Below are 18,343 nucleotides of genomic sequence, written 5' to 3' on the forward strand. Positions count from 1 at the left end.
CACCACTGATCATAACCTTTTTAAACCAGCAATCTAGCCAGTTTTCTACCCACATCTCACTGCTTTGGTTTAAGGATACTATGAAAGGTCTTGCTAGAATCAAGGTAAAAAATATTAATTGACTTCCTCTTATGCCCAGCACTATCCATCTGATCAGAGGAGACTGTCCAGGCATAGTGCTCCCAATTACTTTTTGATTCTCCATGTATCTGGAGAGTTTCTGGGAGAGTTGGTTCCATAATGGTTCTTGATGACAGACAGAGGCAGAGGAGACTAAATTCCTGGATCTTCTTCCATCTCCTTTCTGAAGATAGTTGTGACATTTTACATTTTTCCAGTCATAGGAAGCTTTTCTCAATCATGAATTTTTGAAGATCATTGTGACCAGCATCTCCCTCTGAGTGTGTCGCCTCTCACAGCTAGAGGACTACCCAAGGAAGATCGCCAAACAATGTGGGATCCAGGGCTGATGTCCCCCAACACCCACTGAAAGGATGCAAAGACCAAAGACAGTATTTCACTGAATTGGAGGAGAGCTTTTCACAGGTATGTCCTACAAACTCTTTTTGTCTGTGTGCACATGTTGTACCAATCCCACTAGGAACGCTGCTCTCCTGGATTTTTATGTACTACTTCAGATTTTGTAAGTTAGGCTTGCAGGTCACTGTTTGCTGTAGTAAATACTTAACCTATATGAAGCCTTTGCTGAATTGTTTGACTGAAGTGATAGGTCAAGTTAAATGCTGGTAAATTGAAGTGCTGGAAGAGGAAAGGAAATGTGATTAATACTAAGTATTTGTAGATACAAAGGAATTCTCCTTGGAAAACAAGGAGAATTTTTTTTTGCATGAATTTCATGGAGAGATTAAGCTCAGAAAAGATTTGCTGCTAGCAAAATGTTTCTGACCGTGAGGTTTTCCTTTCTGGATATTATTTTATGGTAAGTAGTAGAACTTTTTATTAGCCATCCACAATTTTATGAAAGCTGGAGCCTCCTAGCATTACTTTTTAAAGACAATTAATTTTACCTACCAATTTTAAATTGAAAAGATCACTGCCAAAGAATAAAAAAATCCCAAGATTCACACCTGCTAATTAACTTTTGATGAAAATATTTTTCACACATATAACCCACTCAGCATCCAAGACTGCTCCAGTTTAGAAAGAAGAATTTTCTAGCTATCAATTTTAAAAATAGAACAGTACCTCTTTGCATTTGTTCACATCATATGCAAGAGAAAGATAAATAAAAGGTAACTCAGGCAAGCACTCCCACTGTTTCTTGCACTGAGACTGTTGTTTTCTAAAGTTAAAGGTAAATTGTGCATTCCTAACGCAGAAGGAATACTTGTCTCTGCTCATTGAACTAAAGCCATTGTTCAATAAGGCTTCACCTATACAAATATACAGTTCACATAACACTGAAGGTCAAAAGAGATGAGATCAATCTGAATTTCAGAGGTCAAATATGCCAAATACTTATTTTTAGCTTTTTATGTAGTAATTCTGAATACCTGAATACTAATGTCAAAGCACTTAAGAACACACAAAAGATACACCAGAAATGTTCCTTATGCTTCTCCATTCCTAACATTTAATTCCCAGAAAGTGTTTTAAGACAAGTACAGTTGTATAATTTATAGAAAAAAGAACCAAAACCACAGAATATTAATCACAGAGAAGGTATAACATGCATTTATGCACACAATGAAAAATAATAATAGAATAAGCTAGAGACAAAAAATAGTGCTAGAGGTAGCACATGTAAGCTGGGAAAGGCATAATGGAATTCTGCTGTGCCATCCTGGATATTTTCTATGTAAAAACTATTTATGACAGAGTAGAATTCAATGTACATTACTAATGTTCTAATCCTGTGTGTTTCCTTTACACATGATTTCTTCTTCAAAACATCTCTTAAATTCTAGTTTCCATTTCACAACTGAATCCTTTCTTTTAATAAACATGCAAACCCCCCTTGATTAATAAAACACAATTAATCAGTGACACTGGGAGAGTGACTATGCAATTACTGTAGAGTCCATAGAGCAGAAAATCTTCTGAGCTTTATAAAGTCTTTCAGATGTCCCCAGACTACAACTCATGGAATTCCACTAGCTTGTATAGGAACTTTCTGACAGTTTGCTCCTGTCAGCAATCACCTTTCACTCTTCACAAGCAGGAATATCTAATACATCAGTTTATAAATATTAATCTTGATACTTGTTTTTCTAAAGGACAATTATCTTCCTGGAGGCAATCTAATGGTGTTTGTAGCCACCCAGGAGAACCAGAGGAATGCAGAACTTACAAAAGTAAACCAGGAGGTAAACAAAGGCCACGTACACAGCATTCCCTCATCATATTCAATTTAATTCACTTAAATAGATCGTATGCTATTATGGTCTTGTAGGTCATGCAGACACTGAAAAAGAAAACACCTTCAGAGTTTTACAAAACTGAAGTATAAATGTGTTTCTGAGTTCTGGTTTTATATTTCTTGACTTTAGGAGGCCACAGTCAATTTTAAATGGCCCAGGCATGGGCAGCCATCACACCTGTAAGACAACTTCCTTCAGGGATGGGGAACACAAGAATGTTTTGTCTTTTAGAGGCCAAATAAATCCTGAATTATCATCTGAACAGCTACTTTCAAAGTTAAAAAAGAAGAGTCAAGGACAGACCACTAACCAACATCCATTTGGTCTGGATTACACTTGCATTTAGTTACAATTACTGTGTTTGAGGGTTGTGGGTTGAGATTGCTTGCAAACAAACCCCATCCATAAGCAGGTTCACTCCTCATGGGACAGGGGAGAAAACTCAAAGTACTAGAGTGAGAAAACTTATGTGTTAAAACAGACTGTGAAATCCCTCAGCAGTTACTGCTGCAGGCAAAATAGACTCAGTTCAGGGCACTTGAGTCCATTTATGGCCAAATAACAAAACTGAATTTAAATACTGACTTAATTATTAAGAAAAAAAATATTACATGTAAATATTAGGGAAAAACAACTTTCTCCTCAAAATACCTTTGCCAGGTCCGGATTCACTTTCAGGCTCACTTCACTTTTAACACCTTGGTTTACTTCCTCACTGTTCGTCTTTTTCCCTTTTTCAGTCCAGTCACCTTTCCTCACTCTTTGTTGTCACAAGTTCCACCCAGTCCCTTCAGCAAGGCAAAGCACATGGTGCCAGTGCTTAGTGATTTCTCAATTCAGGTAAATTAAAATACAAGCAGAAACTTTGAATAGAAGCTACTCTTAAAAAAAATTAAATTTAAACTTCAGATTTATTGTGTGTTCTGAAACTGCCAAACAAAACCAATAATTTTTATGAGAATTAAGCTGGCAGCAGATTTCTTTTTAGGTTTCTCAATTATACAGAACCTCTATTACAAAGGGCATATTACCCCCCCCCTCCAAAAAATAATATTCCTTCTACACTCATTTGTGTGGTTAAATTGGAAGTCTATCTTTTCTGTCACTCTCAAGACTTTGCCGAAAATTAGGATGTTTCATCACTTAAACAAAATGTAATTGGCATGCAAACAATCCAAGAATTGTTTCAGTCAGTTTCTACGCTGTCCTTCATGAAGCTATTTCTTCCAATTAGGACACCTTCCTGTACAGCAATAGCTTTAAACAGCATTATTTAAAGAAGCATTCAGAATGTGTCTTGTCTATGTTTGTTCCCTGTACACATTGGAGGATGAAAGGTGGTCAATTTTCCTGTTGTTTTTTGTTTGCTTTATTCTTCTCCAGCACTTAATGTAATTTTCAATCCTGTATTTTCCAGAACTGAGTCAAGTCATTGCTGCTTGCAAAATGCTTAATTCCCTGACTGCTTTTGAGCATCTGGGTCTAAGAATATACTCTGGGTACACTCTAACTACATGTGTGCACTTACACTTGAAATCTGACCATGGAGAAAACAGAGAAAATAAAGGACCCCTGGTGATTTCTGATTGGAAAAATTAAGAAAAAGGTCAGCAAATTGCAGTTTGATGTAGCTTTAGTTGCCTTGCCTTGAGCACAAGCAACGCCTTCCAGCCATGTAGGAAGGCAGATCACAGATTGTTGTTTGTCCATTGCAGCTCTGGGGTCATGGTTGTGCAAAAGTCAGGGAGGCTGTCCCAGCAAAACAACATCATAATAATAAGGAATCCCAATCAATCTCATTTAAATTGTGTAAGTATTATAATGGTAAGTAATGGAAAAATTTGATTATTTTTTAGACATCGTTTGACAGTGGTTCTTGGAGAAGGAATTCAGCAAATACACAAGAGCCAAAGTGATTTTTCATCATGTCCAGAGCGGCATGCAGGCTTTGCATGAAGAAATACCAAGAACTACTTCACATGGCCATAATGTACACAAATTCAACATGATTGATGATATTCCATTTTGGGCATTGATACAACTATTTTTATTAAATCCACCATAATATTTAAGTGATTTTGAAAAAGGAGACATCTTTGGTTCCAATGCTGAAATTTTAATCATGTAAAAATATTAGAGTAGAAATATTAAATATTCATAACTTCTTTGAAAATTCCTGTAAGTTTCCTATTTATTTAAGGAAAGCTATGCAGTCATAGCACAGCACAGTCAAGCACATTTCCAGAGTGCAAACAAGTACTATTTCCATGAAGGGGAAAAAATGGCCAGAAAACATAGCAGGGAGCAATTATCCTTGCTCACTACCAATGCACACAAGCTTTATTTCCTTGCTGCTTGGTGATTAACAGGCAGTTTCAAGAGCACCAGTCCTTTTGCTCCAAAGTCATTTTATTTCAAGCAGTTCAAGTGATTCACACTATCTTCTCTCTGCTTATCACTGTATGCCTTTAAAACATACTGTGGGTTACTAAAAGGCCACTTGAATTGCCTCTTTAAGCCCTCCCTCCACTCACATTCAGAGGATTGCTTTAGTTATGGCTCACATAGATTCCCCTTATTTCAGGATGACTTTTTATGGAGTGACTTAAGCTGTTTGGCAGAGCAATCCCTATGGAACACATCTCAAAAATATTGTTCACACGAGATATAATACACTCTACTGATACAAACCTCATTAATTCAAAGCATTTCCCCCCCATATTGATATTCTTGCACTAAATAATGTATCAATAAATTTTTTGATGAGTGGAGGAATCAGAACTAGCAAAAGATAATCTACAAACTGCTATACAAAATTAAAATTTCCTGACAAATTCAAGTAAACTATAAAGAAAATTGAATGCAGCTTTTTTGAAAATGATTCCATAACCATTCTAACAAAACACATCACTCTCTTGGTTGGGTTTCAGAGGGAAATTGTGGCAGAAATTATCTGACAATCATTTTATAAAAGAGTTACTTCCTATATCTACCAAAAATTAAATACATGTTCTAATGTTTATGTCCAGATTGTCTTTTGACATTAATTTTCCCGTTTCCTTACACCAAGCTTCCAGAAGTAACTGCCATGAAACCCACTTCTCATTAAGGAACCAGTTTAAAAATTAATAGATGGAAATGGGGAAAAAAAAATTAGAGGTGAACAAAGTGTCATTCCCTAGTGCCTTGCTCCTTTAGTTTTAACTTTCTTTTTGTAATTATCCCATCAGTGACTGTCATTTGCCATTCAAATTTTACATAAATCAGTTTTCATCTTCAATATCTACAGCTGAATCAAGGTTAATCAAGATATATTGTTTCACTGAAGCCACTGAAAATCACCTACAACAACAGACTAGAGTTTTACAATAATCTAGGAATAGTTTTTTTCCTTATTTGCAAACCAGATAATTCCCAGAAAGACCGAAAACTGAATAACCCCACCATCCTTTATGAAGATTATGATAATGCAGTTTCTTTCTCTTTAAACAGTGAATGTCAAAGCTAAACATATTTTAAAAGAACTGAGAAAAAGTAAGCAAGTATCTGTTTCAAGTTTCTGTAGTCCTGCTCTCCATACACTTTCATTTTAACTGATTAAGAATGCAAGAACTGCCTGAGGGTAGGTGATTCTTTTTTTCTATTTCCAGAGTCAATCATTTCAAGCATTACTTTGTGTTCTCTTTGAAACCAGTAGAAAATAATACTCACTATACAGAAAAGAGGAAATTCTTCTCGCAATTTTTTTGTCTAATCAGATTTCTGTACAGGAAAGCCATTACAGTGCCCAGAATGTCTTGTCTGCAGGATTAGCACAGACACAGCGAGATAAGGAAATTAATTTAGGCTTTAGATATGTTGCCTTGTTATGGAAGAATGTCAGCTGAAGATGAAAATCATTACAGAGAAAATTATCTCTCTTAGAGTCTTTATAAAAAATTTTATCTCAAGAACAGTCATGCTAAAGGTTAGAATTTATCTCAATAAGTTGGATGTATGCACGCAAACTGGTTTAGACTTGCTCAGAGTCAGAGCCAAAAAATTAACCTCAGAAACCCAAAAATTGGGATCTTTTGTGAGTATAGATCCTAAGAAGTCAGGAGACGTCTTAGTCTCAGAGATCAAATTCTGATCTATAAAGTAAATTTCAATTACATTAATTCAAAATTCCTAACTGTCGTAGGCATTTCTTCCTTTCATTCCTTTTCTACTGGCTTCAATTCAAAGTTGCTTATTCCACCACCTGGTGAATAAACATGTTTCAAATGACTTTCAGATAACAAGAGCTAGAAGGAGAAAGTCCAGCATTTGCACTTAGGACACAATGACTAACATTCCATATTAGAGGGGGTCAGTGGAAGTAGCAAAGCAAGTATAAATCATTAACGCTTTCTATTGCCTATTCTATTTCAAATCAAAGATTTTAATCAAATGGCCGCAATTAACATGGTTCAATTCTAGCAGACACATATCTTAATCATCCTTCTATTTGTGACCCAAATAAAACTACAAAAGTCTTAAAATACTTGCAGGAGTTCTTCTCTTAAATTAGTATCCCTTTAGCAGATCTTCAAATCACTAACACACAGAGTACCTTCACAGTGGAATATGAGCTATGGGATGTCCAAGTACAGCAAATTCTTTACCTTAACAACAATAAAAAATAAATTGAAGACTATTAGGATATAAAATATGGGATGTGGCTTATTAATTTTAACCAAAGTTCTCCTCTAGATTTTTTAGAGAGTTAATCTCCAAGTGTCCATCTCACACACTCCACAACTTTTTACGTGAACCATCTCTATTTTCAAAAATCCTCTTTTTTTAAAATTATAGATATATTTGTACATGCATTACAGTGCTGAAGGTATTGATTTATGGAACATTTTTGTAGTAACTGGTATTTTAAGATCAAATCATACTAATTTGATCTGGGCCTATTCTTAGTTTGAAGAACCCCTTACTTACAATAGCTAGACTTAAACTTCTTTCAACAGATAAATTTCACATAAACTGAAGTTTATTTTAAATTTAATACAGAAATTTTGTTTCCTAGGAAAATACAATATTTTCACATAATTTTTAAATTATCATGAGACAAAATATCCAATAAAGATACATGCATTGCTGTGCACCAGCAGAAACTCATCAGACTACATGCTGAACATTATTTAGGTAAATCTTTCTTCTTCCTTTGTGATTTTAAGACAGGCAAAACTCATTTCATTCTCTATGTTGATGCTTCAGACAAAATAATGCTGTTATAACTGATCTCTTCTCAGTTGTCTTCCATCAGTGATTATTTTGAGCTATTACGTACACAGTTCCAAAGGGCTTCATTCATCAAATTACAGAGTTAAAAAAAGCAGGCTTAATTCTAGCCTAAAGCACAGACTGTGGACATATCAAGTCCCAGCATAAAACACACATGAGAAATTTGGCAAAGAGAAAACACTAGATTGAACCTTGATTTGAATGGGAACCTTAACATTTTAACATTCATACAGAGGAGATTTATCTAGGAAAAAAGAAAAAAACCTAAACTACAGTATTGTTAGTGACAGACAGAAAACTACACACATTGTGATGCAGTGGGAAAGAAATCTAGGTGACTGTCAGCATGGGCCAACAACTACAATTTGTCAGTGTCTTGAGGCACTGTAATTACGGAATATTAACACAGGAAAATTATTTTATTTTACTGAGTTCTTCATGACAACAAACCATGCAAACCTCCACAATAAAGCAAAAGCAAAAAAGAACCACCTCATCCAAAAAAAATAAAAAAGAGAAAGATAGAGAATTCTAAATTAGCTGAAAGTCCATGCAGCAAGGGAGAAATGATCTGCTCAAGCAAGACCAGGGCAGTACTTGTAGAAGCATTATTTAGATGTAAAGAAAAGAAGTATTTAGAATATTGCTTTTTTTTTTTTTTTTTGATGTGTCTCTATGCTTGGGGGTGCAAGGTAGTTACATCCAAAGATTTTGGGAAGCAAAAATTGTCAAGAAATAGGGTCACGGCAGAAACACCTCTGTGTTCTTTACAGTATCTGCAACACCCAGCCTGCTTCTTCTCACCTTTGAAGAAACTGGATAAGAGTTCTAGCTAAACAATGACAGAAGACATTCCAGTACCTCATCCAAAATTCTCTCAGAATCATATGAAGAACAACAGCTGTGGTCAGTGAGGCTTCTCAATTTAAATTACATTTTTACAAGTTCAGACACTGTTTTACAGAAACATGCTGAATTGCACCATCACTAAAAATCCAAGATGCACATGCAAATCATCTTGAAATACAAGGATACCTGTTCATTATACTAATACTACCCCTACTTTTATTACTAAAACATTTTGTATGTGTCACCACTGTTAGATTCTGCACATATTTTAACACAGCTCTTATTTCTATGCATTTATACTTAGATAACATTGCTGAACTAATACAATAGCAGCTGCAATGCAAGGTTACTACAGAGCTCTACATAATTCCAAGTTTAGTACTTCAAATTATAAGCAGCACACCCTTCATAATAGAAAGCCTTACAATTTCTTTTGTAGCATAAGTGTCCTGCTCCAAAGTAAATCACATCTATTTTAGATTTTCCCACCAATAAGAAGAAGGGCCTATTTTGTCCTTCAGTCTCTTAATGCAGAACCCTTCAAGCCATTTATTTCCATGGAAATCTGTAAAAGTTACTGATTATTGAGTCATCTCTTGTTAACTCAATTGCTCACAGGTCAAAGAAACAGTAATAAATTTACTCACAAATATGGAAGACAAACTGGGGTTAGATGGTGTCTAGTGAATTTACTACTTTTGTTGACTATTTCTATTCGCTTAAAGAAAAAGCAGAACGTTCACCTTAATAGTGGGTGAAGAAGAAATGCAGTTTAATCTGGAGTGTGAATATTTGTCAAAAGAAAGTGCAGAGCAAAATATTAAAACAATAATACAGATAAAACTATCAAATATTTGGAAAATATATGTATTAAAATTCATTCATATAAAAGTTCAGCCTTTCCACTGGTAGTTTTTAAGGTATTTCCACAGACCTGCTCTCATCCTGCAGTTCATACTTGTGCTACAAACTAAAGACAAAGCTCCTGATGTGACTTGATGGTGTGTCCAGAATGAGGGCTGAAATTTGCGCTGACAAACAGCAAAGCAATAGTTAAAGGGTTGTGATGTTCATGCTGCACTTTTAATTGTGAATTGTGTAGACTTTCCTCTTTTCTAACCAAAACCATTCCTGGCTTTGAGAACCAAAAGGAGTCTTAAGAAAACAATGTCTTTAAATTTTATTTTCTAACCATTGTATGATTTTTCTGCAACTGTATTAATGATTTCTAGGCTTGAGAGAGCATCTTTTTAAAATATTTTCAAAAGCACAATAACAAATATAGCTCTTATGACTTGTATGTCTCCTGCACTTAAAAAAAAGCATAAAAATCTCCCCCTCCCCTTGACACTGTACTGGGCAAAACATTTGTAAACTTTAGGGTACAATAGAAAAAAACCTCAAACTTCTCATAATCCCGTGGAATAAGACATATCAGCAAGGTTAATAAAACTAACTGAAAACCAGTATTACAACTGTGTACAACTACTGAGCAAAGATACAGTTGAAAACATCAAGACCTACAGTGCTGAGAGTTTTTTCCCCTCTTCTTTTTGCTCTAGTATGGTAGAATCCATTACTTTTGGGATACAGAAGTATAGGAAGTTAAGATCAAACAAAAAATTTATCAAATGAAAAACTGTCTGAATCTCATTATCACTTAATAATGGTGCAAAAAATTCATGTCATTAGTGCAAATTAAGGAAAAATACGGAAAATATGACTGGGATGGATTGAATGAGGGTTTTTTGTTGTGTTTTTTTTTTTTTTTTTTTTTTTAATCAGGCTACACAAAGTATAAGAAACTGGATAATTACCTAAAACCGACAGCAGAAATTTTATAACTTCATAGCCTATTTATTATCGGGCTAGCACAAACAAGCACAAGGACCAGGAAACTGACAGCAGGGAAAAGTTTATTAAACCAAGAATCAGATGTTCATTTCTAGAAGAAGCACACAAACACTTCTGCTGCTACCACACTTGCACTCAGTTGTTGTCAGGGGGAAGAGGACAGCTCAGAACTGTTCCCAGATGCAGTTTCTGAGAGATCACTCCCTAATTTCCCTCAAAACATCCTTCTGCTCCACTGTGGCATGAGTATTTTATGCCAAAGTAAAACATAAATGCCATTATACAGCCAGTTACATGTAACTGTTATGTGTTGCTAACCACAACACATGTAGCTGTCTGCTTGTCCTATTCCTTGCTTGGTTAAAATTTATGAACGTGTTCCAGAAAAAGTGAACGTACAACAAGGAACGTAATAGCCTTTAGTATATTTTCTATAGTTTGTTTGTCAAGACTGGAATCATGTTACTCCATAAATTCAGTACAAATAAAAAGTGTACAAAGAACCATTTAACTACTTAAAATGTAAGTCCAGGTTGTTAGACATTCTTAAAAGCTGTAGACTAATCTTAATGGCTTGATCAACCATTTCAGCTTTAACACATACAAATTGAAGTTACAGATATCTTTATCATTTGGTTAATTTGCTTAAGATATTTTAAGTCTTAAGGAAATTGTCTTAAGTCAGTTCATACCAGCAAAGATGGCAAATACCTTCACCATCAACTGATGCTGAGACATAACAATAGCTTAAAATAATGAGTGTGAAACATAGGAGTTAATAAGTTAGAAGAGTATTCAGTGATTACCTTATTTATACCTGAAATACTCTAAATTCAAGAACAAAGAAAACCACTCTGACTGCTTACGTTGCAAACAATCAACTAAAATATTTTCTAAAGTAGGCAAGTCAAATTTACATCCAGAAAACCACCGTTATAAGAAAGGAGTGGCAAATCAGTCAGAAATTTTCCTTAGTTGTATCAAAACTAGTGGTTTTATTTTAATTAAAAAAAAAAAACATTAAAAAATACACACAACTGTTGTATAAGTTTGCCACATACTAGCTTTGCCATTCAAATCTGATCACAAATCAATATACAAACAATCTGATTTGGGCAAATAATATTTGGCAACACATAATAGTTTGGAGCAAGCAAAGGAAAATATTTATTATTTGAAAGGATGACAAAGACACTTACTGAGACTTAACATATCTTACCTACATAATCATAAATGCCTTACAACAGGAGGTCATTAAGAATTACATTGGGATACTTTGGCCTAAAAATTTTGATTTGCAGACACATTTCTTTATTTGAATCTTTCCCACTAATATATAGGTCTTTCACAATTTTCTTCTAAATAAAACCTTCCAATATCTACCAATTTCCTCTACCTGATCTTGCATTTTCTTCGTGTCATCTTTCATTCTCTACAGCATACAACAGTATGAATACAACAGTAATGAACACCAGATAGACATTTAAACCTACTTACATTCCACTCATTGACAGAATTCAATCAAAAAGACCAGAAATACTTTGAGTTGGAAGGGACCCAAAGAGATCACTGAACCCAATTACCTGCTCCTTGCAGGACTTCCTAAACTCTGATTAAAAATAAAAGCATTCCTAGTAGCCAGTATAAGTAAGGGCAATAGCAGGAATTATCTCTGCATGAATCCAAAAACAATCCAGAGACTTTTCAAAATCTTTACCTTACACAACATAACTTCTACAAGAAAGACCTAGATGTAAATTGTCTCCACCACTTTGATGGCTGAAATGGAGATCAAATTCTGAAAAATATTTTAAATTACACATGTGCCATTTTGACAGGTATTAAATTACATAAAAACAATGTTTCACCATTGCATACTCCCTTTTACTGCAATACATTAGCATTTTGCAGCCAGAGAAGAGAGTGTTACTACACAATATGGTGTTAGGAGACACCCGAGTACCTAATTAGGAGACTTGATAAATACACAATGTAAAATTACAGAAAGAATATTCTAAAACCTTCAAACACGATTTCTCCCTTGCACGCATACCAAAAATTCTGGGCTTCAATCTAGAAATGAATTTACTATCACAAACAAAATAGCTATAGTTCCTCATATTCATGCTTTCAAATAGGTACAAATCATAATTTTCCTTTGGAAATGTTTGCAGCGTGGAAAAAAGAAAAAGGTGGCTAGCACTGTAAATTACAACACTGAATAGCAAATAATTACAGCAGACATTTGGAAAACCACCAATGTTTAAGAGTTTTTCAGTTGTTGGCTAAACAACTGCAAGCATCTTTGCCAAAACCAGAATAAAACGTCTAATCAGAAGTGACTCTTGCATAGAGAAAATAACTTATTCACTAATCTATTTAAAGAAGAAAGTTTAACCAATTATAGAAAACACTGTGACTGCATCGATTCAGTTGCACAACTCAATTTTCAATTCCAATCTCATTCAAGGCTTACAAGCTCAATCCCATGCTTTAGCAAGTAGAAAACCTCTTCTTCCTCCAGTGGTTTGCCAAAACTGAGTTCTAGAAATTAAAGCGTGTACTAGGCAAGAAATTCTGTGCCATTCAACTACATATATTTTTAACATTTTTCCGAGGGACATGCATGGGTTACAAGGTCATTAGTCAACAATTGAGACATGTCCAACTATATTTAATAATTAAGAGACTCAATTCTATCTTTAAAATAATTTTTGCATTTTGTTAAATGCTATCTCCTCCCATGAAAAACTCACCAAGAGTGAGTAACTGAGAACAGCACAAACATTCGGAAAAGTTAAATTGTAAGTGGCTTAATAGGAAATGTCATGGAAATTCAGTAAAAGTATAATTGTATGGGAAAAAAGTGACAATCACTTTTTAGACACAGGTGAGATTTATATCCGCACACATACACACACACATACACATATATATATATATATAACACAATAGCTGCTCCAATGGCCTTGGAGTAAAGAATGTTTTAGGAACATCCTCTGAGGGAAAATTACTAGTCTGTCAGCAAAGCAGAAAATATGTCAGAGAATTTATATAAATGTACAAAATTCAAGTGAATGTGTGAGAAACAAAGAACCCTTCAAACATGACTGCTTAAGGATGTATAAAAGATACTCAAGGTAAAATAGGTAATCCTATTACAGCTAAGGTTAAATGGCAGTTATATGAGACATCATCCTAATAAAATTGCAATATATAGAGAAATATAAGCCATCTTAAAAAATATGAGTACCTAGAATTTGAATACATGTTTTGGATATACATTAAAAGGTAATTTGAACTCAAGATCTTTCCAGAAGTTATAAAAGTGGCAGATGCTCTAAATCTACAGAACAGAAATCAACAGCTTTCCGAGATCCAGTTCAGTGCATGCACATTAAAACCCCGGTCCCAAAGCTAAAGAAAATTTCTTTAGAGCATGTACATATAGGCAGCTTTATGCTATTTCAATAGAGCACAAAGGTAGCACTAAAAGCAAAGGATTTTTCTTCAATTTATAATTTATCCCACAAATGTTAAATTCTTGTGCCAAAAATCATTCAAGTTAATTTATCATCAAATGCATGGTACAACTGTTTTGCCACTGGAAGAAAAAAAAAAAAAAACAAACACCAAACAACATAATTTCCACTAACCTTCAGGATCAAGGAGTTTCTCTATTCCCAGGTGCTGCCTGGCTATGGAGAATGCATGGTCTAATCGTTGTACAGGTGACTGCTGAGAAGCAACAGCATTCCAATCAAACAGGTCTGGTCTAAAGCAAAAATAAAAGGAAGAATAAGTTTCTTATTTTTCAGTCTTACATTTACTGATGTTTTTCTAAAGCTAAGCATCAGCATCCACTTTTTTATTCTCGTAATGAAAGATTGTGTTAATTGGCCCTGGGACTAATGAAGCTCAGTTTCTAATGGGTTTGCATTCTGTTCTCATCCATGTCCACCACAATCACATTGTCCATGATTGGTTCTTTCATTCCAGTCCCAAATTGTGCTTGGGTGGGAAAGATCAGGTGCAGTGGCCGTGCAATCGGGACTGGCATGCGGCAGGACAAGCAGGACAGAACTGCCGAGGCCATCTGGGGCCCTTCCTCCTCTCCCTAGCTACCAGTCTTTCACATCAATTCGTATTTCTAAGAGTGCAATTGCTTCTGAGATTACCAGCTCACTGCTACAACAGATTAAAATCTATCAACAGGTTAAAAAAATCCATAGTCATAGAAATATTTGGGTTGGGAAACACCTCTAAGAACATAGAGTTCAACTCTCACCCTTACACTGCCAAGTCACAATTTATATGCTCTTACAGGAAAAGACAGAATGACCAAAATTGAATTATAGCCAGATGCAGTCTGGGACCTTGTATTAACAGCTGCACTATTTGCAATATAAATAATGTTAGTACAGTACAATCTTTGGCTTTTCATCTAAGAGTTATCCATTAGGAAATCAGAATTTGTTATCAGGCACTCTGGAGAAATAAAGTTTAATCAAATACCCTGTGATTACTCCGCATGTAATATGAAGAAAAACAACCACGCTATTTGTGACTTCAATACAGTGTTCTAAATCAGGGGACATTTAAATGTATAATTTCAACTACTGATAAATCAAGCACACTATTTACACCATTTAAATTTTGCAATTAATGAAAGATTTACTCACATTTTTATTAATTTTAGTAGTTAATTTTAAATAGTATCCTGAGTTATAATAAATGGAAAAATGTTTACTACATCATATCGTAATAATGTCAATATAGTAAAGAAAAATATTCCTTTTACCTAGTAGTTATTCTTTAGTTATATACCTCTGCTGTCTGATTTTTTTCTGAGGGGACTGATTTTTATAGTAACAACTAAGTTATTCCAAGTTATTTTGCTCCTCTCTGCATAGATGCTCAAATATTACAGTTTTCTACCTCCCACATGCAGAATAACTCCAAAATACTAATAAATTTTAATTTAATATTAAATCTGGCTGGGGACAGGGTGGAGAAGGGAGAGGAAATTTAGGCAGTAATCTCTGGGTTTACCCATGGATGGATTAAGTCTGTGATCCTACAGACTGGCTTGTGTACCAAAACACAGGAATGCAAAACATACTCTGTGTGTACATAACTAGTAAAAGATATTTTTGGCCATTTTCCTTTAGCTGGGAATGGAGTTACCATTGTTCATAGTAGACTACACAATGCTATGGTTCCAATTTACAGATAAAGAGTGCTCAGAGCAAACCAGGTATTACTGAAATGTGATCACATAAAATCAAGACCTTCTATTTTTCCCTTTGCTCTACCTTCCCAAAACCAGTGGGGGACAGATGAGCCAGAGACTTGGGACAGGTGACCCAAACCAGTAAAAGGGATACCCCATGCCACACAACTTGCTCAGCCATAAATAGCTGGGTAGAAGAAGGGAATGAGGTTGGGGAGTGTTTGTCTAGGAAGGTGTCTCCTGCTTGAGGAGTGGCTGGTACCAGTTACTGCTTTGGCAAAATTTGTTTTTCTTTTCTTCTTCCCTCCATGTATTAAAGGAGTCTCTATTTTGACTCAAGAGTTTTCTAGCTTTCTTTTTTTCCTGTTCCCTTCCCTGTCCTGGGGCAGCAGGGGGTGAAGCAAGCAAATAGCGTTTGGGTGCTCAGCTGCTGGCTGGGGTCAAGCCACCACACCCCTACACCTTATTCTGCAAGCACACAGATATTACTCAAATCCCTATTCCAAATTTAACACTAGGCATAGGATGCACAAGCTCATAGAGCAAATTTAGCTAAGAGAACACTGCAGTGACCACAAAGTTGTCTATTTTGACTGTCTTAAAAAGCTTGGCAAGAATGTGTCACACATATACTACACAGACTAGAGTGTAAAAAGATTATTTGGTAAGAAAAGTTTTTAGGACAAGGAGAGGAAAGAAATGTATCCAAGGGACTACCTTCTCCTGAAAGTTTTCTTTTTTCCTTTTTTTTTTCTGTTTTAATTTGGCTAAAAGTTCTAAGCACACCTGCAATGCTGAGAGCAGTATATTATGTTCACAGAATCATTTTTTGTTTGGTGATACAATATTCTATATATGGGGACATACTTTAATCAGTTAGGACTCCACTGGGCAAGAACATGAACATTTACAATTGCTCCTTGAGGAATGTCACAATATTGTCTTATCCCTCCTGAGAAAACCTCTGTCATCATTAATAATATCTTAGATAGTCAATTTCATCCAACTTTTCAGTTGTATAATCCAGGAGGGTATTTTCAAGTTAACCTACCAAGACAATCTAAAATAATTATCATGACTTCATCTCTAGAGGTAGGACTCTCAATATAAGACAGAATTTTTGTTCATTTGTTTTTGTGGTTTTTGTTGTTTTTTTTTTTTTTTTTTCCTTTAAAAACCAAACACTCGAGCACTCACAAGAGTTTGAAACAACATCACATCTTAATACCTGGGTTGAATTTACATGCTGTCTGTGCAGAGAATATTCAGCATCTCTCTCCACTCATTACAGATGGCAAAAATTTGGACCCTCAGAGACATAGCCAGAAAGGAATTTGTGAGATCTAGTACGTTACTGTCAGATTTCTTATCCATTTTCTTAGTATTGTACATAAAGCAGAGAGCAGAGATTCCAAAACAATTTACAAGTATATGGTCACGTATTGCAACTCAGTTCTGATAAGCACCAATTTAATTAAAATAAAAATAAATTCAAAAAGCTCTCTCTACTCCAACAGCAATTTAACTTTCCAGATTTTCACTTTGTTGAAAGATTATGTTGCTATACACATTTCAGTAGCTCTATCACTAGAATAACAGTGTCATAATGTCAGCTTGAAGCAGCAGCTTCTCAGTGCTATGTGTCAGGATGTTTCACTGGGTGTATTTATGTGGCAATACTGCCATGTGTGATTGTGGGAAATAATATAGCCTAGAAGATTAATAATTGTGGTAAGTGGAAAACAGCTTTTGAAAATCCCTGAAACAACACTAAGACTGATTTTCAAATTACAACTATTAGCTGTCTAAGGAGTTTTAAATACAGGAGTGAGAAGGCATGAAATAGTAAAGGAAAGATTTGAAATGGAATACTGATTCTCTGCCTTCATTTCTCCTCTCCATATTGTTCAAATAATACCAAGGGAGATGGAATTTATTCTCATATCTGCAGCTTGGGTCTTGCCTGAAAGGGAGGAAACCCATGGAAAAATAACTAGCATTTCTCACTTTTCTTCCTGAACAATACAATACATTTTCAAAGAAGTTAGAATTAAGTAGAACATGCTGAACTTTATCTAGCCATTCACTGATCAGCTCAAACAGCACTGGTCTTAGATTAGTTTATGACACAACCATGGAGAGCCAAAATTGAAAAGATTGAAGGCTTCAAGGGAGAAGTTGGAATTGTAAAAATCAAACTTTCTATTGAACATATGGTAATTTTTTTCACCAACAGTTCTTTCCTATCACTAGCAGAAATACAAACAATAAAAAAAAAAGGGAAAACAAACCTGAAATTTTTGAAAACATAATTCCAAGAAAAGTAAAGTAAAAAAAAGAGACTCCTTTTATCCCTTCTGACCCTCAGTTACATAACTTACAACAGTACTTGTTCAGCCAGAGTGAGAAAATTTATACTATGTATAGTATACTATATACTGTGGACAAACAAATCCTGACAGATCTCTATGCAGAGATTAAAGTCATGGATAAGACAAGCCATAGTTTGTGATTATTGTAGACAGAAAATAGTCATAGTTAGACCATGAAATTTATCATCTCCATTTCAATAGAAAAGCTGTGTGTTTGTTATTTTACCTGTTTCTAAAAAATATCTCATATATGTTTTCAGAAGTTTCAAAATTGAAAAACATCAGGATAGAGCAACTGATACATAACCTAGTGATTTGCTAAAAAGTTATTCTTTTCATACCTCTTCATCCCATTGTTTTCGCTTTTACTTTTCCTGTAA

General features: G+C 34.9%; 1 protein-coding gene across 1 annotated transcript in view; it reads right to left on the reverse strand.

Moving 5' to 3' along the window:
* Positions 1 to 18,343, reverse strand: part of DMD (dystrophin) — a 1,043,539-nt gene that overhangs the window by 751,555 nt on the left and 273,641 nt on the right. The window contains 1 exon segment of the mRNA XM_058043463.1: positions 14,015 to 14,133. Within this exon segment, the coding sequence (XP_057899446.1) occupies positions 14,015 to 14,133 (119 nt within the window).

This window comes from Melospiza georgiana, chromosome 2, assembly GCF_028018845.1.
Source record: "Melospiza georgiana isolate bMelGeo1 chromosome 2, bMelGeo1.pri, whole genome shotgun sequence".
NCBI lineage: Eukaryota > Metazoa > Chordata > Aves > Passeriformes > Passerellidae > Melospiza > Melospiza georgiana.